The sequence below is a fragment of the Callorhinus ursinus genome, unplaced genomic scaffold (genome assembly GCF_003265705.2).
Source record: "Callorhinus ursinus isolate GAN/ISIS: 27379988/994484 unplaced genomic scaffold, GSC_fseal_2.0 scaffold6, whole genome shotgun sequence".
In the NCBI taxonomy this organism is placed as follows: Eukaryota; Metazoa; Chordata; class Mammalia; order Carnivora; family Otariidae; genus Callorhinus; species Callorhinus ursinus.
In genome coordinates, this window is record NW_027397068.1 from 41,218,027 (window position 1) to 41,241,042 (window position 23,016).

Sequence of the window (23,016 nt, forward strand, 5' to 3'; positions counted from 1 at the left end):
GCCGCCGCCGCGCCAGCAGGTCCTAATGCCTGTCACTTCCCAGGACGCTGGCAGCAGCAACCCGGAGCCCCCGAGCCCTCGGCAGGTTTGCCTGTCCTTCCCCGCGATCTGATTGGATAAAGTGGGGGCTCGACGGTGGCCGACGTGGGACAGTCTGGCTGTGGCAGGGGTCTCGGAAACCATGGGTTATTGCAGTGGCAGGTGCACGCTTATCTTTATCTGTGGCATGCAACTGGTAAGTGACACTTGGGTCCTCTTATTCTGTAATGTGCCTTTGACACACTGGGCTGGGGAGTGCAGTAAAGGGTCTGCCATTGATTAGAATGCAAGGAAAAAATAAAAGAGAAAAAGCTGACAGATATACTGTCTATATTTAAAATGATTTCAGGGAGAGGCACTGTGGGGTACAGGAGAGGTGAGTCTTTCCACCCCACCTATTTTTATTTCTCTGAAGACAGTTTGGCAGGTGCGGGTTAAACTTGTCTTTAATTTCTTTAAGCAAAGCAAGGTGTATCTCGTGTTCCTTTATGCTTTGCATTCCTATTATTGTAGCAACGTGGTTGTCATATAATTTACTATACAGGTGTTAAAACAGAGAGATATGGAATTTTTGACTTTTCCTCCAATACTATTTTTTTTGCAGTATCTTTGTTTCTTCACTGACGTTTGTTATTTTTCAAGAAATATTAAGTATAATGCTTTATAACAGACCACTATGTAGGGCAGATGGTATCCTTACAGCGGTCTGATCTAGAAGACACGTTGAGTTTTAAAAGTATGTAGATTGAAGAGAAATACTTAGATAAACTCAGTAACACCACTGCCATAAGAGTAGCCTTTAAATCACAATTATTATAAACAATTCTAACGAAAAATATTCTGTCTTACATTATGTGTGTAATTGCTCCTGGAATAGACATGTACAACATTCCTCAGAAATTCTATATACTTTTTGAGGAATGTTGTATATTTGCAAAGAGGCAAGAAGCCAGTAATGGAAAACGTCATAATCTCTGAATTTAAATTCTCTAAGGGCAATAGGAGGGGTTGAGGATAGTTTATAGGTGAAAAATATACTACTGTAAGTGGTTAATTTGAGGTAGGAGTAGTTGCTCACTCCTGCTATCAAATAGCTTTCCTTGGAAAGTATAAATTAATCTGAAAAGCCGTCCACATTTCTAACAATCGTTTCATAAAGGCTGAAAGGACTACTAGACTGAAGGAGATTTCTGAGAGACCAACCGGTAAAGTGTTCAAAAGAGCAAGGATTTGCTGTTGAAACTGATGGAAGAATTCCTTAAGTGGTCTTCATTGTTTATCAGTCATCTTGAAGCCCAGGAGTGTTTGCTGTTGTTTTTGTTGTTTTGTTTACTATATAACTGAAGCAGTGCTTTTTGTTGCATATTGTCTTGGGGTGTTTTTCTTCCCCAGGAAAGTTATCTCATGATGCGTATTTTGATCTGTGAATTACTTAGGCACTTGGTTGTAAGAAAAAGAAGGTGGAACTATAAATATAATTTTAAGAATATAATATTTTTTTCAATGATGTGTAAACCAGTTTATTTCTTTTTGCTACATATTCATTTAATTTTTGCAATAAAGGATTTTTACTCTTAATGATAAAGCTAATCAGAATAATGGGAGAGTTTACTTTGTTAAACCACTAGTTAGGCCAAGTATGCCAAATTGCGTAAACATTTTCAAAACATTCCTATGTTCATATATGATTCAGAAAAGAATACATTTGCTGATTCACTGTGTAAAATCATAAAACTGTGGGAATGAGTGGGTGGGTAAGCGCAATCTTATGCTATTTTCAATTTAAAATTTTTAAAATGTGATTTAACTTTTAATCATTTAGCATAGTAGGGCTTTATTTTGGCAGTCATAGGCATTAGATCTATGTGGCATTTTGTGTGATGAACACAAACTTCTCAAGAACTTAACAATTTTGGGAAAATGTAAATATACAAATGAGAAAGCTAAATATACAAAGTGGCATGGTAAGGCTAAAGATTTCTGTGTGTATGTGTCTTTGTTCATGTGTGTGCATATATGCGACGGTGTATTGGAGAAGTGCTACATCGCTTATGGAACAGAAATTCTGAATCAAAGCTAAGTTCTCTTAACAAAATAGAGGTACTTGTAATATAGGAGTGTCCAGTCTAAGTGAGTATACATTTGAATCTTTAGGAAGTTCTATAACAATCATGTGATTTTTCCCATTCAGACTTTATGTGCCACCAGGCTAATATAATTAGCAGCCATGTTAATGCAGATGCAGAACAAAAAACAAAGGATGAAGAACATTCATTGCTTTGATAAGGTGAAATGATCACATTTAAAGGACCTCAGATTCCTGGTAATTGTTGCTTCTTAGAAATATAGTATTTGATTTTAAATACAATAATTTCTTTGCAAATTAATAATTACAAAGCACTGCACGCACGCACACACACACACACACACAAAATAGGTGGGTGTATATGTTTTCCTTTGCTCTTGATAGATCTTTAGAAACTTTTTGTATCTTTGAGCTATTTTGAGTAGAAGTGGTTTTATAAGTAGCCATGTTTCCAGAGTAAGTTATAACTCATGTACCATTGATTGACACAGAAGTTCACCCAGTTTTGTTTGCTTCTGAAGTGTTTCGTGTACATTTTTGTAACAATTGGGCATGTTTTTTTGGTAGTTGTGCAGATAAATCTTAGCTTCATTAAAATTAATGGAAGCCAAAGATAGTCTAGGACAGAAACTTCATTAGATTTCTTTATTAAGTAACTTTAAGTTTCTGGAAACATTTCTTTCCAATTACATAAGTAGACTATCTCTATTTTAATTAGACCTAAAGGAATATTTATATTTATGTCAAGTTGCAGTTGACCTTTGTAGAGGATGAGGTGGCTGTTGGTATGGTGGAGATGGGAACCTCATTCATCAGGTTATTATCAGAGCACACACAGTGTTTGATCTTTTAACACATGAGGGACTGAGACAAACACACCAGAGAAATTTACCTGTCAGGATTCTGTATCTTTGCTTTTAATTATATTAAATGTGCATTTAGCTTAATATTTGGCAGATTACAAGTGTGGATAAATATACATTCTTTTAAAAGTCAGGAAATCGGTTTGAGACAAAAATTTAGAATTTCATATCACAGAGATTCAATATAAAACTTCCATTTTATGAAAAAGTGTTTTCCTCCGTGTATCATAAATGAAAATCTTTGAGATGTATGGTTATTCCAACTTCAGATTTTAGGGTGATTCTTATGAAAATGGGGTGTGATCTCTGGAAACAGATTTGTTCCATGTGTATAATCTAAAGTTTAAGCTCTTAATCTCAAGAAGGTAATTTTCTTTTTATCATTGCTGTCCTTAATGTTCAGAAACTGAAGATTTCAGATAGTAACAAAACTCATCACTGCATTTGCAGTGTTGGATGTAGTGGCACAGGATAATAACAATCTATCTTCTTATTTACAACTCAGCAGCTTGAGAAAATGTTTCTGTTGTTTTATTTTGTTTTTTTGTTCTTCAACATTTGGTTGAATCAAAGAGTACTTTATCTAAATGTTGCAAAAATTACTCAGATAATCCCCAGTGAAAATCACTTAGTTATAATATGGAAGACCTTAAGTTACTTTAGTTTGAAAAGACAGCTTTGTTTTGCAGTAAGAAAATTCAACATTGCCCTTTTTTTTTTGTACATCAGATTCTTCTGTGGAACAAAGTATATGTGCCACAACCTACAGAAAGTATAGATTTATGTTCAGATTAACACTTGAAGGTGCCATTCTTGCCATGTACTTTATGAAATATTGCTAACTTGGAGCAGATGCAAAGAAGAATTGTGTTCATACACATGTGCGTACAGCTGTGTGAAGAAGCACATTTGAAACTGACTTTAGAATGACCAGTTACTTTCTACTGCACAGTTACTAGGCATTTTCAGAGGTACATATTTATTAGAAAAGAAAGCCATGAATGCATAGGTAGACTAAAAACAACCTTATTATAATTATGGAATATGTCATTAGTGTCTTTCATGACTTTGTGCAGTGTTCATAGTTACATGAACTTTCATTACTTTTTTAAAAATAAAGCATTACGTGAAGTGACTTGAAAAATGCAGGTGGAATATTATGAATTTCCTTGGCTACTTTTGACACGTCTGGAAGTTCTTCAGAAGTTGAGAACTTTACCTGCCACAGAACTCCCTACTCAGACAATATAAAATTTTAGATTCACATGCCATTGAGAATAAAATCTTGTGATAATTAACCAATCTAACTCAGGGAGAAGACTAAAAATTTCCATTTACTGTGTCAGAAACTTATGATGTAAAAATATGCTAAGAATTTGCTAAGTTGTAAAATAACTTTCTTCTTTCCAAATATTTTCTACTTTTGCATCCCAACATTGTCTTGTGTGTATGTGTGCATATTTGTTTAAATCTATTCTTTCATTATAATTCAGCACTACTCTGCTCTAATGTTTACCAAGAAAGATACAGAAACTCCTTCCAGTGTCCAGCTATCTCTCTTGGTTCACAAACTAAGTAGCAAAGCTCTTTTTTTTTTTTTTTATATATACTTAAAGTTTCAAGGAACCAATTGGTACAGAGCTTTTCCCCTGCTTTCTCCAATAGAGGCTTGGATGGGCAGCATCTCCTGCGCAGAATGCCAAAGTCATCTCTGGCATGGGGCCCATAAGTGGGCAGTGGCCCAGAAATGTGAATAGGCATTGCCACCTCCTTTTCCCTCAGATCCTGCTTTATTTTGGGGTCACATTCTCTACTTGCCCAATCAAGAATTTCAGAATGGCAGCCAGGAACTCCCTTGAAATAGGAGGTCTTTATTTCTGATTCTCTTTCCTTTTTGTGCATGTGTGTGGTTGACAAAAATAAAATCTGACACAGAAGCACACTTTAACCCTTCTAGATTTATACTGGAAATAAATGTATTAGAATTGTGGCATCAGTTATATTCAGTATTTGTATATATAAAACTAATGGCTAAAATTTCAAAGGATATACTTCAGTTATGTTATTTGGTAGAATTTTAAGCAGCTTAGTATAATTTTTCCAAAAGTAGTTTTGAAACTAATATTGCTAATAATGGAAAATTTTCTATTTCCATGACTTATATCACTCAAATGTCAGAAATCAAACACACACATGAGGAATATTTCTATTTCCTTTCTATTCCATTTTTTCACCTATATCATGAAACTCTTCCAATTTTGACCCCCATTTTCCCCTAGAGAAACTTGATTATTGTTTATTTTCAAAATAATAAAATACATGGTCCATCAAGATACGATGTATCTAGGGTTCCTTTTTTTTCCTTGTAACAATAATAGAAACAAATATTGTATTACCACTTAATTTCTACATATAGAATGAAAATAAAAGTGTATGAAACTTTTGTTCCTACCAACTCCAAGAAATTGAAGGTTATTTAAACACTATGAAGAAATAAGATAAAATTATGTTGTTTTCTTTCTCCAGGTTAAGGTGGAAAATGAAATTTGTAAACTGGGTTTCTTTTCTTTTTACTATTTCAGGTGTATTTAGATTTGCAAGTTCTTACTATTTAAAGGAATTACTTGCTTCATCTTCCTGAACATAGTTTTTTCTTTTTATGCTTAAACTCTAAAACAGGCACTGGGCCTAATGAATAAAAATATTTGTAACAGTAAGTCTAATGGAAACCATAGACTTTCTTTTTTTTTTTTTTTCAACCCAGAATGGGAATAAGGTGACTTCTAAAAGTTTTTACCTTTTAAATCAATTATGGATCACATGCTCACTTTGATCCTTGTAGAAACTCTTTCTGAAAAGTTACAATAAACTTTGTGTGTACTTTGAAAAAAAAATTGTGCTTTTATAATTTATCATGCTTTAAAAATCTAGCTTTGTAAAATACTTAAACAATAATGGAAGCTGTTAGTATTTACTGGAAGCTTGTTCTGGGCTAAATGCTAAATGTGTTTTTTTCATTGATTCCTTTCCAATAATTCTATGAAATAGGTAATAGATACTGATATCCTCACTTTACAGAAGCAAAAAAATGGACTCTGAAAGTTTAAGCAACTTTCTTAAGTCCCTGTCTTAGCGAGCGGTAGAGCTTACACTCAGACCCAGCTCTGTCCCACTTCACGCCAGATTGTGGTCTTGTCACTGTGCTTCTCCAAGTCCCTTCCATGTATCACAAACTGATATTGTAGCTTATGTTTCTTTTCCTAACAAAGACAGAATTTACCTGCTGATTCCTGGTTGACCCAGTAATCAACACAAGACCAAGCCGGCTCAGGGAGGAGTGTTGGTGCCAGGCCTCTCCCAGACCAGACTGGCCCAGGTAGACCAGGGGTGCTGTAGCTAGGAGCGGCTTGTGTATGGTCTACGGAATAAAAGGAGACACTGTCCCCTGCACAGTTAGCGTCCCTTGCTGTTCCCACTAGATTTCAAGTATTGTCCTAACACTGCACCACACACCTGTAGTTCTGCCTTAGAGAAGTGATCCCTCATCATGAGGTGTTTCTGTGATTGCTTAAGGGTGCGGAAAAAAGTCACCAGCTACTGTGTTATCAGGCCAGTTATTGAGAAATAAGTACATAGTATGGGCTTTGACACTTTGATATATCAGTTTTAGAAACATTTCTATGGAAGACAGAATGTATTTGTTTTTCTCAAATTCCTGTTCTTTGTGAAACGAATTTCTGATGAATTGTTAATGCAAAGTAATGTTATTTGCCTGTTTTTTGTTATTTTATTTTTTTTTAAATACGTCCCAATTCTAAACCCATCAGGATGGCTTTTTGGTGAGAATATTAGTTAAAAATTACTGTTGTTGGAAATGGCTTCGAGTAATAGGTTATTTGAAATGCACATTTGAGTATTTTAGAGCATTTCTCAGTCTTGATTGTGCATCAGAATCACTTGCAGGGCTTTTTCCACACATATCAATGGGCCCCACTCCAGGGTTTCTGATTCAGTAGGTCTCAGGGTGGCCCTAGACCTGGCATTTGCTTTTCTCAGGAGTTCCCAGGTGACATTGATGCCGCTGGTTAGGGACCAAACTTTGAGAACTACTGGCCTAAAATATAGGTCTTCACTTAGGGTGTTACCTGAATACATGAACTTGTTTTTGAAAATTGTCTACCCAACTAGATAATTAGCTCATTCTTCCTTTGGCCTGTTATTTATGTGAACAAAAACTTCTTCAGGACCAAGTGTGTCTATTTCTGACTTCTAGCTTAGTCCTATTCAGAAGTTTAAATAAGGGAAATGGAAGGTCTTTTCACTGCGCTTGTGTCTTTGCAGTGAATAGAGATACAGAACAATCTGAAAGTGATTTGGTTCCTCTTGTCTCTACACTCTGCCTGTCCTGCTGGAGCAGACATCTCTTTGCAAACCTAGCCCCTCAGTCTGAATTTCTGGAATAGCTTCTCACAGTGCTAAGCACAACTCTGGGGGAGAGAGGGAGAGGAGGGGGTATGCTGGGAAAGCACTGAACTAAGTGAGCGCAAAGTTTTCTACACCCCGTCTAGTGCTTCTGTACTGGATCGCTCAATAACGGACTGTCATTTCCTCATTTGAAAAATGGGGTCACAGCATTCCTGAGCCATTTCCCCTACAGGATGCTGAGGAGCATCTGGGGAGAAAATGTGCTTAAAGTTTAGGTATGAAAGAACCTCACAGACTTCTGGTATCTAGAAAATCTTTGTACGTATTAATAGTTTAATCTTCCAGAACTGTTCATTTAGTCACAGTAAGAGTGGTTATGGGCTGTTTATATGTCATTTGGCCAGTTACAGTTGTAACAATTTCTTGTAGAGATGTTTCTTCACCCACCCATCATTTTGGGGGACTGTATAAATACGGAGGATAACATTAGGTGCAAATCATTTGAAATAAAACATTATGCTTGTGTGTCTGATATACCTACTTGAAGGTTCATTAGGAGTTAAATTTTGCAAACCAGTCAGCATTCCTTCTTTGGGTGGGAGTTTCTAAAACTGTGTTCCATGGGCACTAGTTCTGCGAAATGCTCCATTGAACATGAGCTCTGAGGTTAAATAAGCTGTGGATGCTGCAGGCTTTAGCCTCTTTCCTACCCCTGAGGCATCACAGCACATCCTAGCAGCTCCTAGAAGTCCTACACAAAAGAAACTCCTGCTTAATTCCACTTAACTCTGCAAATACTTATAAAGTGCTTGCAATGAACCAAGGACCTCTTTTCCTGATACCCCTATTAATCTTCCATGGAACTAGCATTTTCAGAAACACTTTTCAATGAAATATTACTCTTAGTTAATGACGCAGCCTGAAAGTTAATAATATTAAATTATTATCTAAACAATATTTAAAGGCTAAAAATTCAGTATGAAAACTCTTAAGCTACTTGAGGTATTTAACAAATAGTAATACATAAAAATGTTTAAGAATATCAAATATTATCACATAATTAAAATAAATGAAGGGGACCTTGTTTTCAGATACTTGGCTATTATTTTCATAGATTTACTTGAGTTCCCTGAAATGATGTTTCAGCCACTAAAATCACAACCCTTAACTTTGAAATTCAGTCAGGTCTAATTACTAATGCTACAAAGGGGGGACGTGGCAATAGGTTCCCAAGGATATTTGGAACTTTAGAACACCTGGGGAAGGGCATCTACAGAAGAACTTTCTTTTAAAAAGTCGTGGAAATGCTGGCTAATTGAACATTAAAAAAAAGTCACGAGTGAGGGGCGCCTGGGCGGCTCAGTCAGTTAAGCGTCCGCCTTCAGCTCGGATTGTGATCTTGGTGTCCTGGGATCCAGCCCCACGTTGGGCTCTCTGCTCAGCAGGGAGTCTGCTTCTCCCTCTCCCTCTGTGCTAGCTCTCTTTCTCTCTCTCAAATTAAAAAAAAAATCTTAAAAATAAAAGAAAAAAGTCGTGGTGAGGAGCAGTGCTTATATCCTACAGCTAAAACCAAGCTTGCTCTTCTAGCATTGGACCCTAAATGTGTGTCTTTGCAAGGCTGGCGGTAAGGAGTTCTCATACTGACTTTTGTTTCCTAATCAGTGCACACACTCTAAAACAGTAACACATTTAAAAGCCCCAACAATGTTGTGTTCTTTGAAAACAAACAGGTCTTAGATTGGAATGGAGGAATCAAATCTCTTCTGTTAACTGAAGTCTTTGTATGCATCTGTATGATGCTAATTACACAACAGAATAAGGAGGTGTTTCAAATCTTTTAACTGACAGCCCTGTGTCAAATGATAGATGGGTCAGTATTTTTTTTTTAAAGATTTTATTTATTTATTTGAGAGAGAGAGAGAGAAACAGCATGAGAGGGGAAAGGGTCAGAGGGAGAGGAGCCTGATGTGGGACTCGATCCCAGGACTCCGGGATCATGACCTGAGCCAAAGGCAGTCGCTTAACCAACTGAGCCATCCAGGCGCCAGATAGATGGGTCAGTATTGTCTCTGAAATGTTCAGTGGTAGGAAATTCATATGAGACTACTCTATATGGATTTCTAACCATGGAGATATACAAGGCAGATCTCTCTCTCTTTTTTTTTTTTTTTTTTGTATTATTTTTGTAAAGGACAGTCTCTGATGTCACTAGGGAACAAAAAGTGGGGAAGACTTTTACAGGCCCCAAGGAGAACATTACAGCCTGGTAGTGTGCTGCCTTCTGTGATCTTGTCCCAGAAGGGCTCTGTTGACTTGCCTTGGCATTGAGCACTTTCTTTGTTATGGTGCTTGCAGTTGGTGGGAGGCAGGTTGCTCCTGGAGGTCATAATTCATCCCTGTAGACACAGTGATCCTGACCTCCCTCTCTTAATCTATAAATTAGGGAATAGTTGACCTATAGGAGATGGTATATCCAGATGCTACCTGTTTGCTCCTTTTGATTTCTCTCTGGTGCAGAGATGAGATCAGGGTCTGTGGATGTGTTTAACTCCAGTTATTGGGAGCAGTGAGCGAGCTACATATTTGAAAACTTTAGAAGTAGTTGTGGATTTGATTATACACAAGTGGTATGGTCTTTCCCCCCCTTCCTCCTTTTTAGATAAAGCTTGCTCCGGGTGCCTGGCTGGCTCAATTGGAACAGCATGGGACTCTTGATCTTGGGGTGTGAGTTTGAGCCCCACATTGGGTGTAGAGATTACTTAATAAATAAAAGAACTTAAAAAAATAAAGCTTGCTCGAAAATTTGATGATAGTGGACCGATGATTGTGATTTTCTAAAATATTGGAGCTGTGTATAGGATTATATGGTTCTTACCCTTATCAAATAGGGATTAATGAAATTTCATTTTTGTCCATCTTTCATAAAATTTTGTTCCATTTTATTCAGTCAAAGGATGGTAGTTAAATTATGGCTGTTCAATAGCATTTATGAACCTAACTTGCTTTTCTTTTGGCTTGGTATTCAAAGTTTTCTTCTTTCTTCTAAAGGACAGGGTTAGGGAGGGGAGAGATATTGGGGAAAGGTGGCTAGGTTCTGAATGTCTAGCAGTTGAAAAGCAAGTAATACTACTCTACTTAAAGTGATATATACATTTTTAAAAATTTTATTTATTTATTAGAGAGAGAGAGTGAGTGCGCATAAGCAGGGGGAGTAGCAGGCAGAGGGAGAGGGTGAGGCAGGCTCCCTGGTGAGCAGGAAGCAGATGTGGGGCCCTGAGCCAGATCATGATCTGAGTCGAAGGCAGACGCTTAACCGACTGAGCCACCCAGTCGCCCCTGATATATACATTTTTAAAGGATGTTCTAGTGAAGTCTGTTAAGATGACTGCAAATGCATTAATGAGTTTTCTCAAGGACATATTTCTGGTTTTATCTACAACCTTCTTGGGAAGTCCCATAGGCTCTTAGATATAGGAGACACTGCTCTCCCATTTTACCATTTTATAGCCTGTCTTGGAATAGAATTGTTTTTGCTCAAAAACCTGTCCTAAAATTCAGGCAAATGGCATAAGTTCAGTTTATATTTAGTAAATGTAAATCTTGTAATAGCAGTGTTTAGTGACCTTTAATTATATGCCTTTCTTACTTTAATTCTTCAGGGAAATCTGTTGGTTTCACCTTTTTTTTCACAAGAATGAGATAGTGATGATTGCTATGTTATTGCACTTACTTTGACTCTAGGGTTATATTAAGTACCATAGCAGCCTAAAATATTAGATTGTCCCTTAAATAGAGAGAAATAAACCCCAATAAATTTTTTTGAGATCTCTATAGCAGTTTGATGCACACTTTACATGCCAAAATAGTTCTGTGGCATGCAGGCCCATTTTTAAATTTAATCTTTCATAATGTGAATAAGAATGTTACATATTGAACCTTAATAGTAATACATGGATGAGGGGTATTGGCAAAATTATTGAGGCAGAGGCAGTGATCTCAGTTTACAGGAGGGATGTTAACTTTTTGGTTGAAAAGTAATTCTGTGACATAAAAATACCTTCTTTTACAAAATACATCTCCCTGAAAGTCTTTCTGATGTGGTTTGAATGCAGCACTAGATGGGCCCATTACTGTCAGAGCCTGAGAACCAGCTATGCTTTGGGCTCTGCCATGGGGTGTTGGAAGAAGGAGAAGACCCAGTAGAACTCCAGGAATCAACCTGGAGTTGATTTCTAAACTGCAATGCTGTGTTCCAGTTATGATTGTTTCAAAATGAATGAATGAATTAATGAACAGTGGGAGGAAATTGAGTAATTACTAAATCAGCTTCATTAAGAAGGATTTATGAAATGTCCACACATGAACAGCGTACTGACATGTGCTGAGTAAATTAAATGTGTTTCTGCCCTTTTGACAGTTAAGATATGGTCTAGCTGAAAGGAATGTCAACCTGTATTTCTATCATGGATTGATCTAATATTTAGTGGTTATAATAATTGAAGATTAGTTTAAATTGCAACCTGATCCTTATTTATTTATTTACGAAGCCATACTTCTTGCTTAATGTGGTAGTACTTAAAAATGCTTTACTGTTCTGTGTTCATTATGTACTATAAAATCACATTTCAACTTACTATAAATAAGATCAATGTTGGTGAAAAATAAATGGTGATGTAAACTGGGCCATTTTTAAAAAAATGTGGATTCATATCTTTCAAATTCATATTATCTAGCTTTATTTACTACAATTGATATAACCTTATTTAAAGGCTCTCTTAGATCAGAATGTAAATAATGAAGTGAATTCTGTCTATATATTTCAAATCTCCAGAGCAGTACTCTTTAACCTTTTTTTGTGTGTGCATGATGGGCTCTTTTGAGAATCTATTAAAAGTTATGAACTTTCTTACCAGAAAATACCCATACAACTTGAGGGGATTCACAAATTTCTCAACCTGGTACATGAAACTCAAGTGAAAACTGCCGATAAATTTTTTCTTCCCCCCCTTTTTATTCCCCTACTGTTTTATCAAGATGTTCTACTTATTGGCAAATTTAATTCAGTTATGAATTTGCAAAAAACATTTTAGGAGATTCTATATATATATATATATATATATATATATATATATATACTTGATATACATTAGTTATAATATATTGTAAAGGTGATATAGACACATATGTGAGTGCATTTGTGTGTGTATAATACAAGGTAGAAGGAGCAGAGTTGAGTTGGATAGTGTAAGGAAACTAGGCCTTTGTTTAGGAGATTAAATGATATGTATAGATACGTACAGTATAATATGGAATGATAAGAACTGTAAGAAAAGTAAGAATGAAGTACTAAGGGGATTTGGGAGAAGTAATCAGTTATGTCTTCATAAACTGATCATGCAAGGTATGAAGAGCTGGTATATGAAAGGTAAGAATTCTATAACTAAAGACTGGAGGAAAGAGAATTCCAGGAGGAAGTAATGTTAGTTAGGGGGTGCCTGACTGACTCAGTTGGTAGAGCATGCAACTCTTGATCTCAGGGTCATGAGTTTAAGCTCCACATTGGTCCCCCATAGAGCTCATAAATAAATAAATAAATAAATAAAATAAAAAAAAAGAGAAATGGTAGAACAAAGGTGAGAATGGAAGAGTGTATGTGTGGGACAATGAAGAGTCAGGTTCACTGGCAAGCAGGGAGAATTGGGAAGTGAAGCAGGGAATGAAATGGGTAGGGGTGCAGTTTGTGAATGGACTTGAGCGCCTTTGGAGGGAGTTTAAACTTTATAGGACAAGCATTTCTACAGATGTTAATTCTCCAGGTGAATGGTACCATTCCCTGTAGTAGAATAAGAGGCAGTATGACATGAGAGAGAAGGCCTGAGGGTTAGACCAAGCTCTGTGGGAAATGTGAGGGGAAAGCAGCAATAAATTAAATGATTGCTAAATTACAACTAAGGCCTTAGTGAAACCAGGTGGCATGCATTTGTAGGGGAACCAATTACTTTTCCATCATTCCCCAACTTTCTAAGAATTGGAATGGAAAAGCAGAAAGTGGAAGTTTCCTTGGTCTTCGACTGAACAAAAGTGAGGGTTTGGGTGTCTTGAAATAAAATGGACTAGGTGGCCATGAGTAGGAAAGCAGAATGGAAGGGGCAGTTAGATACTGGAGCACCATTGCAGATGTTTGAGGATAGGAGGCATGTCCAGCAGAAGGGAGATGATAGGAAAGGTGGTTGTGTTAGTGGTCATGGTGAGACAATACACAGAGGGGGTTAGATCTTGGAGAGGAGCACTGCCTGGGGCATGCAGAGGTCCTTGATTGGCCACCAAATTGAGTGGAAAGTCTAGTTGTTGAGAAGGATGAGAGGCCATGAGACCCAGCTGATAGAAGAACCATCACTGTACATTTTGGCTTTATTAAAGATGATCAGAAGTAAGGGATGAAGAGGAACACAGCTGGGAAAGAACATGACAAGTGTTGCAGGGATTGTCAGTAATTGTGAGAATTTGGGGAGAGTGTGGTTTGAGCTGGTTATTGGAGTTGGAAAAGAAGGATGGTTAGTGGGGGGGCAGAAGGATGAATTGGGAGGAATGGAAATGTTTAATGAGTATGTGAGTGGAGTGATGAAGGAAGGGAAAGGTAGGTTTCAGGTAAGGCACTTTCTCAGCTTCAGCAATGTTGTCATTTTGGACTGGATACTTCTTTGTCATGTGAGGCTGTTCTCTGCGTCACATAATGTTTAGCAGCCTCCCTGGTCTCTACACGCTAGATGCCAGTAGCATACTCCGGGTTGTGACAACCAAAAATGTCTTTAGACATTGCCAAATTACAAAATAGCCCTCTTGCTGAGATCCACTGAGCTAGAGAAAAGCCCTAGAAAGAGCATTTAGCAATAACAGCAGGTTTTCTTCATACTAAATTTGGTATTGTCTGGAGAACAGTAGAAGCGATGGTGAAGGGAAGAGTAGATTTGAGCATGGCCATTGTGCACCTGTGAGGGTCATACCCTGTGCACCATGGCCCTGGGTCACAATCATTGGGAGCTCTACCAAAAGTCAACACCAATGTTCCTTCCCCCAGCCCCGTGACCAATGGAAATAGAGCCTTCAGGAAGCAACCTACTCATCTAGACATTTTGAAAACTGTCTAGTTTTTATTGTTTCTAAGCAGGTATTAAATGAGAGCAGGCCAGTGGTTTAACAGTTATGGAGGTGTGGAGAAAAGCAGGAGGAAAGAAAAAGGAGATTGGGAGGTAGGTTGAGATGTACATTATTAGGGACTGGGAGACATACATTAGGAATTGGGAGGTAAGTTAAAACATACACTGAGTTAGCGTTTGTGGGATATCTACTGGTGAGGCAATGTTGACTGTAGATTCATTTGAAAGCTACTTTTTTATGGTCAATTATGTGCTCAACCAAGCCTTTGCATTCTTGGCTGTCTTGATCCTTTTAGTTTGTACCAGGGGGATGTTATATAAGACCCAGTGAATGTCATCTTTCCTTTGGTGCCAGTAAAGACAGTCCATGAATATTTGACATTTTTAATTTGTCCTCTCCCAACTCCTATAGCCTGCTAACATATGCACATAGTATATAGATCTTCATGAAATGTCTTAATTAAGAAAGATTTCAGATACAGAATACATATTAATTATGAGATAGACATGTAATTGTTTATATGAAGAGCAAGGCATGAAGGTTTAGGTCAGATGATGAGTTTTTAATTTAATAAAAGATTTGGATAAGAGTTATTATGACTGTAAATTAAAAAGTAAACATTTTGTAAGGCTCTGAAGAGTTTGGAAACTTTTCCTCACTCTTACGGAAATGCACAGACGCACACACAGAAATTATAACCACTGCCCTTTAGGAACTTAAATTAAAAAATACTTAAGCTATTAATATTCCTTGGGTGATCCCCCAAACCCAAGAATATTCAACAGCATTTTAATATTTGATATCCTGATTCACCAGAAGGCCCAGTTATTGCTAAAGAAGTATGGTAAGACAGCAGAGATTAATCTTTTAAATTTTCCTGTCTTAGACTGTATAATTTCTCTTGGCCCAACTTGATTTCTTTTGGTTAACAGTCTTTTGGTGGACTCTGATTTGCATGCCTGGGGGTAGGAGAGTAAATTACATGACTTCTTGAAGGTCCTTTTAGCTTGAAGATTTTATGATTAAATCTTGAATTTAAAAATTGCCTTTTTCTGGGAGACCCAGGCTAGAAGGTACTTTTCAATCTTCGTTTTTGTATACAGCTAAATTATTACATCACATCATGCAGTTTTCTTTAATGCAGTAGAGGGCAAAATAGCAGTAATAGTGGCAAGAAAAAAACCAGCACAAATGCCTTAATAAACTTAGAACCAAGATGCATATGACTCTTCCTTAATTGCCATTATGTGCAGTCTTCTAGAGATGTACTTGGGTCCTCTGAAAGTTTAGGTGTGTGTGTGTGTGTGTGTGTGTGTGTGTGTGTGTGTAGTGGATGCAGCAGGTATATGATGGGAGCAAGGGGGAGAATAAAAATGATGCTGTTCAGAGGAATTGATTTAGTCATGTGTTGTGGATGTATGTAAGAAGAGGGAAGTGGGTTTTCTTAGAATACTCTCTGCTCTTCTTAGCACATTGTTCTTCTGGATGTGGTAGATTTTCAGCAGGTCTGGTTAACTGGATATCCTTAGTGCTTAGGGTGAAAAGCAGGAACCCCCATAAAGTGTCAATGCAGAATGAAATAGAGACAGAGAATGGAGAAGACTACTGTATTCAGATGAAACCAGTGAAAGTTTAGGTAAGCCAGATTGCAATTATCCCCCCTGGAATTCAGCCAGGACACACATTAGTGCATGCTACTTCCTGTCTAGCCTAATTAAAGGATTGTTGAGAACTAACAAAGTTGGCTGACTTGCAAAAGTCCGTGCTTGCTAAAATTTGTAAGCTATAAGTGCTTAACAGTATGACCTGATTTTTATGCTGGGGTCGTCTTATTAATTACAGTTTTCCAATCATCTAATTAGAAAATACAGTCTGAACTGAGTCTGGAGGATTCCCAGTCTTACTTGCTAATTTAAAGCAAAGTGGAAACGAAGAAGAGCAGCACTCAATTAAAGCAATGCCATGGAAAGCTACGTTCTGGACATGCCTTCAGAGATGTTCCATACCAGCGGGGTAATTATTTAGGATGTATTTCCAGTAGAGACATTAAAGGGACACCAGTGAGTTAGCTTTAAAATGGAGAAATCTGTACCAGCTCCCAAATTAACTCTTGGACTGGAATATGAGTGCACAATGGAAGGCTGGAAGACATGACCAATACTATGACTGAAATGAAACCATTTGCTCATTGACATTATGCCTTATTTTTTTCAGCTCAAGTAGTACTTTGTCCAAAGATCAGAAAGAGAAGGAATAGTCTGATAAGATTTTAGATGATTACCTGACACTTAAAAACATCTTCTCTTGGGGAAAAAAAAGAAAAAGAAAAAGAAAGTAGATAAAAGGTTCTGTGTGTTTTTTAAAGTAAGGTTCTCTAACTGAGGTGTCACATTTAAGTCCTGAATGTCTGGAGTTTACTTCTTATTACTGTTTTTATATGTCTACCATGCTGAGAACAATGCTCTTATCAAAAAAAAAATTCAAAACATTTTATTAAACATCTGTTATGGGCCACCCACTGGACTAAGCAGAAGGTATTAAAGAAGCACAAAAAGGATGTGGCCAATGCAAAAGATATATGGGTCTGTGGATATCTAGCAATTGAGTAATTAATCATAATTTCTTATTTGCCCACTTAAGTAGCTGAAATCAACTCTATTTCTCTACAGGTACTAGTAAATGAAGTATTGTACAAAGAATTTTCTTTTAAAAGAACTTATCTCTTCAAAGTGAAATAAAAAGGATAGAAGGGAACTTTTAATTTTTGTTGAAATTTTAAAAATAAGCTGTCTGTACTCTAAGTTGTCTGGATCAGTTCTCTAGACACATATTTGGAGAGCATTTCCCATTAATGTGACAACAGCCGAGTGAGCACTGTGGGACGCGGATGTTCCTTCCGTCTTCCCACGTTGACCATCCGCATGCTCGCAGCTCAATAAATCACACCAGTATTCAGGTGGCCATGCCAATCCAGAATCTCTCCATGACAGTCATTGTGTAGAGCTTGAGTGTGGATCACCTCTGTTGACCAGAGGTCTATTTATTTATGCATCTTGTAGCTGAATTGAATTTTAAAAAAATTTGATACTTGCTTTGAAATTAATTGGGATACTGTTACCAACCCTTTGCTCTTTGTCAATATCCCCTCAACAATTTTTATGTTGCTTAAAGCCTATAGAGCAATGTTACCTAACTTAATATTTAAAAGTTAAAAAATCATACCCATTCTTCTCTAAGAGGCATTTACTTATTTAAAAAGATTTATTTATTTATTTATTTGAGAGAGAGAGAGAGAGAGAGAGTGTGTGTGTGTGTATGCACAAGCGGGAGGAGGGGCAGAGGTAGAGGGAGAAGGTGACTCCCCGCTGAGCAGGGAGCCCGCTGTGGGGGGCTTGATCCCAGGATCCTGGGATCATGACCTGAAGAAGGCAGATGCTTAACCGAGTAAGCCACCGAGGCACCCCTCTAAGAAACTTTTAAATAATACATATCAAATTCAAATTTCACCTTAGGTTTCACTCAAGATGCATTTCGAATGCATATATCACAAACCATAGAGGGAAAAACATTCTAGCTCTTTTACAATGATTTGGCCTCAAAATGAAAGCAGCTTTAAAAAAAAAAAAAACAGCAGCTGATGGTTTCCATCAACAGCACTGCTAAGGATTCTTTTGGGCCATTGTTTCTGTGTTTCTAATAAGCAATAAAACAGGCCAGCTAATATCACTGGATCATTATATATGTTGACAGTTTGTTTATAAGCAAATAAAGAACACTGACCTGAAAGGGTAGGAGTGAGGCATTTCTGTAGACAATATCATTATCATCTGTAGATAGAAATATGTCACCAGTTTTTCTTTTCATTGAGAAATTGAAATAACACTTTAATGAAACATGGTTCCTTCTTATTGTCCCTCCCTATTTTAGATGAGGCATCATATTTTTAGTTTGGAAGATGAGAGCAGCTGGTTCAGGCCAGGTGCTGATAGTACTAATGTTGATGTAAGATGCTGCTCAGATGGATGGTGCAAAGGGAATCATTGTCCCTTGATTTGATCATGCTGGCTCTAAAATTTATTTTTTGATCTGGCATTTGACTTTGCATTATACTCAGAGAGCTGGAAATCACAAAGCTGTGCAGCTGCAGAGTATATATAGATAGAGACCCTGGAACATTACCTCACACACCCAGCACTCACTATTAGCAGTCTTTGTAAGTGAAAATTCCATTGGGGAACAAAAGCCAGTTATTTTTCTCCATACTATAAGAGAGGCTTATAGTTTGAGCCTACTGTGGGTGTGTGGAAGGCGACAGAGGCAGAGCTGGGGCTAGGTGGGGGGTGGGGTGTGTGTGAGGATTAGGGACCTAACAAGTAAAAAAAAAAAAATTATTTTCTTATAAGAAATATATTTCTTACCCTTGATATATAAATGGATAAAGTGATTTTAGAATCTGAGATTTTAAATACTGTTCTTAAAGCTGGCAAGAGTAAAAGGGCTGAATACTAGGGAAAACAGAACTCAGTTATTATGTAGAGTTAATTGAATTTGAATACTTTTTCTTTTCTGCCTTTTTTATATTGATGATCTTTTTTTAGAGTGAAAATATATGATTGAAATAAAATAATCATGTAAGATAGATGGACTCTTTCAAAACCTTATATGGAATTAAAAAACTATTGCTTGGAAAGTATTAATTTGGCCCGTTACCACATTTAATGAGATAATTTACCATATCCAGGCAAGTGATTTACACAAATGTTATAATTCTTTGCAGTGAGATAGCTGTGAAAAAAATTACTCCCAGGCTTTTGACAACTCATTTTTATGCCTCTATTATCTCCTAATCTCTTCTTTTTAGCCTTGGGCATTTCCGAAGGCCTAATTCTCTCTTTGCTGTTCTTCTTTAACTTTTGCCGTTGGAATTATACATTTTGGGGTTGATAAATCAGTTGGTCAATAAATATTGATTGAATACCTACAATGGGATTTATACAGAGCTTGGTGTTATGGAGTATGTTGGGGAGGAAAAAGTTTTCCTACATCCTCTAGAGTCTCTGGCTGGGTTTGGAGATTAAACTGACAAAGATTAACAGGAGAAAATCATACAAATTAATTTAATACACATTTTACATGACAGAGGAGTTTTCATAAGGAAACGAAGCCCCAAAGACAGAATTAGACCTGAGTATATTTATGCTAGGTTTAATGAAAAGTTGGCAGTCATGTGAACATATGCTAGGTTGAGTATGAGGTAAGTGTAGTAAACTGGTGAATCTTGGGGAAGACTCAGGTGAGGGTTTTCTAACCTGTTTCGGGGGAGAAAGGAGAGGGAAAGGTCAGAGTGACCATGCTTCTGCCATTTTCTCAGACTCTTTCAGATTAAAATATTGAATGTGCCAAGGTGCCATATTTTGGGGAGCATGTCCTGACCCCATCAAATTAAAGGAAAGAAAATGATGCTATGGAGCTTTCCATCTGGTTGGCAATACTAGAATGAGTAGACTGTCTTAGGGAAGATTCATTGGTGTGGTAAGTCTAGTTGAGTGTTGAAGCATGGATAAAATTTAAATGATTTAACATCAGAGTCAAAAAGGGAAGTGTGAGGCTGTGTTGATCTGAGACACGACCCTACCATTTAGATTGAAGTACTTATGTGGAGTAGTGGGGGTAATGGATGGGTAGTTAGAGTTGGTTAAGATTACAGATTCTAGAATATAATGTAGTTTTTTTTTTAAGATTTTATTTATTTATTAGAGAGAGAGAGAGAGAGTGAGAGCAGGAACACAAGCATGGGGAGTGGGAGAGGGAGAAACAAGCTTCCTGCAGAGCAGGGAGTCTGACGTGGGGCTTGGTCCCAGGACCCTGGGATCATGACCTCAGCCAAAGGCAGACGCCTAACGACTGAGCCACCCAGGTGCCCTTAGAATATAATGTAGTTTTTAAGAGCTTAGCTGGAATAAAATTCTCAAATACTGACTCTACAGTTTTTGTCACCTTGCCCAAATAACCTCTCTGTGCCTTACTTTCTTAATCTGTACAATGAGGATGATAATGGTATTTACTTTATAGAGCTGGTGGAAAAGTTAAAATAATTAATACATGTGAAATGCTTAGAATAGTCACTGGTACCTATTAAACACTTAATAAATGCACCTTTAGTCATTATTGAGAGTTTTGGAATCTGACAAAGGATTCTAAACTTTATGTGATAAACATACACAATCAGGATAGTTTCTTTAGTATGTAGTGACATGTTCAGAGCAACATTTAAGGAAAAAGAGGTAGAAAATATAGGACCAATTCAAATGGGGGAAGGCTCCAGTCAGGAAGTCTCCTATAATAGGAAATATCTGGATTTAAGATAATGAGAGCCTAGGATAATAGCTACATCAAAAATGTGGATAATGAGCACTAAAACCCGTTTTCTTTATAAAATACTTTTGATATAAGAGTACCTCTGTTGATACAACATTATCTCCAGTTCAGATATGAAGAAGTGGAAACTTGGTGCTGGCTTCCAACATGTGGAAAGAGGAGAGACAGAGTGTAAAGATCTGATATCAGAGGGTCTTTAGAAAAGTAATTGCTGAGATGGTTAAGAGGGCACAGGGTCAAAATTCTCCAGGGTTGGGGAGTCATTTTTGAGAGGTTATCAAGTTGGGAGAGGGAACCAATGAAATGGGGATGAATAGGAGCTTGTTTTGAATTTTTTTTGCACTTGGAGTGACAGAAGTAGAATGATGGAAATGTCTACGAGGCAGTTGCAGAATGTATTTAGAGGTCAATTCAGACTTGACTCTCTTCTGACCAATGGGAAGCAAAAAGAGGGCCGGGGACTGTGTTTTCAGAAATGCCACCAATGGGACTGGAAGGGGAGAAGGAATTACTGAGTAAAAATAAAAGCCTTATTTGGCATAGCTGGAGAAGAACAGGTGGTGGGTCATTGCCAGCTGAAGGAGCACCCAGAAGGGAAGAACCCTGAAGAGAGAAGCCTAGAGGAGGGCTGGGCACTCATTTGGATTCAAAACTCAGGGAATTTTTGATAAGTAGTTTCATTAGAATAGGGAAAATCAGTATGAGGGATTTAGAAAGAAATATGTAGTGAGGAAAAGAAGGCAAAATATATAGACCATTTCAAGGAGTTAAAAAATGCTGAACTGGGAGGTAGGATCCTTGGGGTTTAGTTCTGGATTTGCCATTAACTGCGTGACCTTTGGCAATTTCTCCGTTACTGATAGAATTTTCTGCACAAAATTGAAAGTACTTATTTTTACATTTACACTTTTGACCTTTTTGATATTCGTAATCTATATAGTAATACAGTGCATAGTTAGGATCCTGAAAAGGCCCTGAGAGGCCCTTCATCATCCAATGTTGTAACTGGGGCCCACGGGTCCAAGAGCACCCGGCTCCAGGGGTCCCAAACAGACCAGGTTTGGCCACTTGCTGCTGACAAAATCCAAAGGCAAAGAGATGATAGTGGTGAAATAAAAAAGGAATTTGTTTCAGTGAGGCCAACAGTGGAAAGACTGCAGACTAAGGTCTCCAAGACTGTCTCCAAAGTGCTGAAAATACTTACAGGTTCATATAAGGAAGAGTGCAACAAAAGTCAGTGGGTGGGTGAAGCTGGCAGGAAAGTTCAGGTCAGTCATTGTCTTGGGGTCAATCATGGGAGGTCCTGTCAGCCTCAGGGTAATCCCTATTGCTGGGAGGGGGGGGGCAGGGGCGGAGCTAAGTTTCAGTTCCCATCACAGGATGCTTTGCCTGCCTGGGGTCTTTTGCCTGAGTTAAAAGATAGGCTGGAAAGAACTAAATTAGAAAGTACAGACTGAGGTCAAAATGGAGATCTTTCAATGTCATTAAAGCCCACATACCCTACAAATAAGTGCGAACCGCAGACCTTTGCTGGGACTGTCTATTCTTCAATTCTTCAATTCTTAGATTCAGACTAACATACATGAACACGATTATCAGATATTGTAAACCACAGCAGACCATTTGAAGGGCAAGGTAAAAGAGCTTTGTGGCAGGTATATCAATGGCAAGAAAAATTACATTAGGTAGCAGATTCCTAAAGGGCAAAAGATAAGTCTAGCAAATATAAGAATTAAAAAGATGTAGCAGTGTGGGGACATTTTGGAGGGAGGATACAATCAGCTTCTATTCGCCTGACTAGCTTTTGAAGGGCATAATAAAGGAGTTTGAAGTAGCTTACAATTTAAAAGTTGTTGTCCCATAACCCAGTTAAGCAAATGAAGGGTTTGAGTTTCAGGACTAGATCTCCGGATTTGGAGTCTGGACAGCAGGCTGGCTGCCTTTTTTCTTTTCTCCCTGAATGAAAAGTTCGGCTTAGTGTGCTCAATTTCAGAAATCTAAGAAGTACGTTATGTACTTTTTGAAAGATTTCCAGTCATTAAGTCTAAACAAAATTGATTTTTAAAG

At 37.5% G+C, this 23,016-nt stretch overlaps 1 protein-coding gene across 4 annotated transcripts in view; it reads left to right on the forward strand.

Moving 5' to 3' along the window:
* Positions 1-6: 6 nt before the first annotated feature.
* Positions 7-23,016, forward strand: part of NKAIN2 (sodium/potassium transporting ATPase interacting 2) — a 965,996-nt gene continuing 942,986 nt past the window's right edge. For all 4 annotated transcript variants that reach the window (XM_073893867.1, XM_025865124.2, XM_073893866.1 and 1 more), the window contains exon 1: positions 7-235. Coding sequence is in view for 3 of the 4 variants with exons in the window: in XM_025865124.2 (XP_025720909.1) it covers positions 182-235 (54 nt within the window). In the remaining variant the exon portion in view is untranslated. The remainder of the gene's footprint in view (positions 236-23,016) is intronic.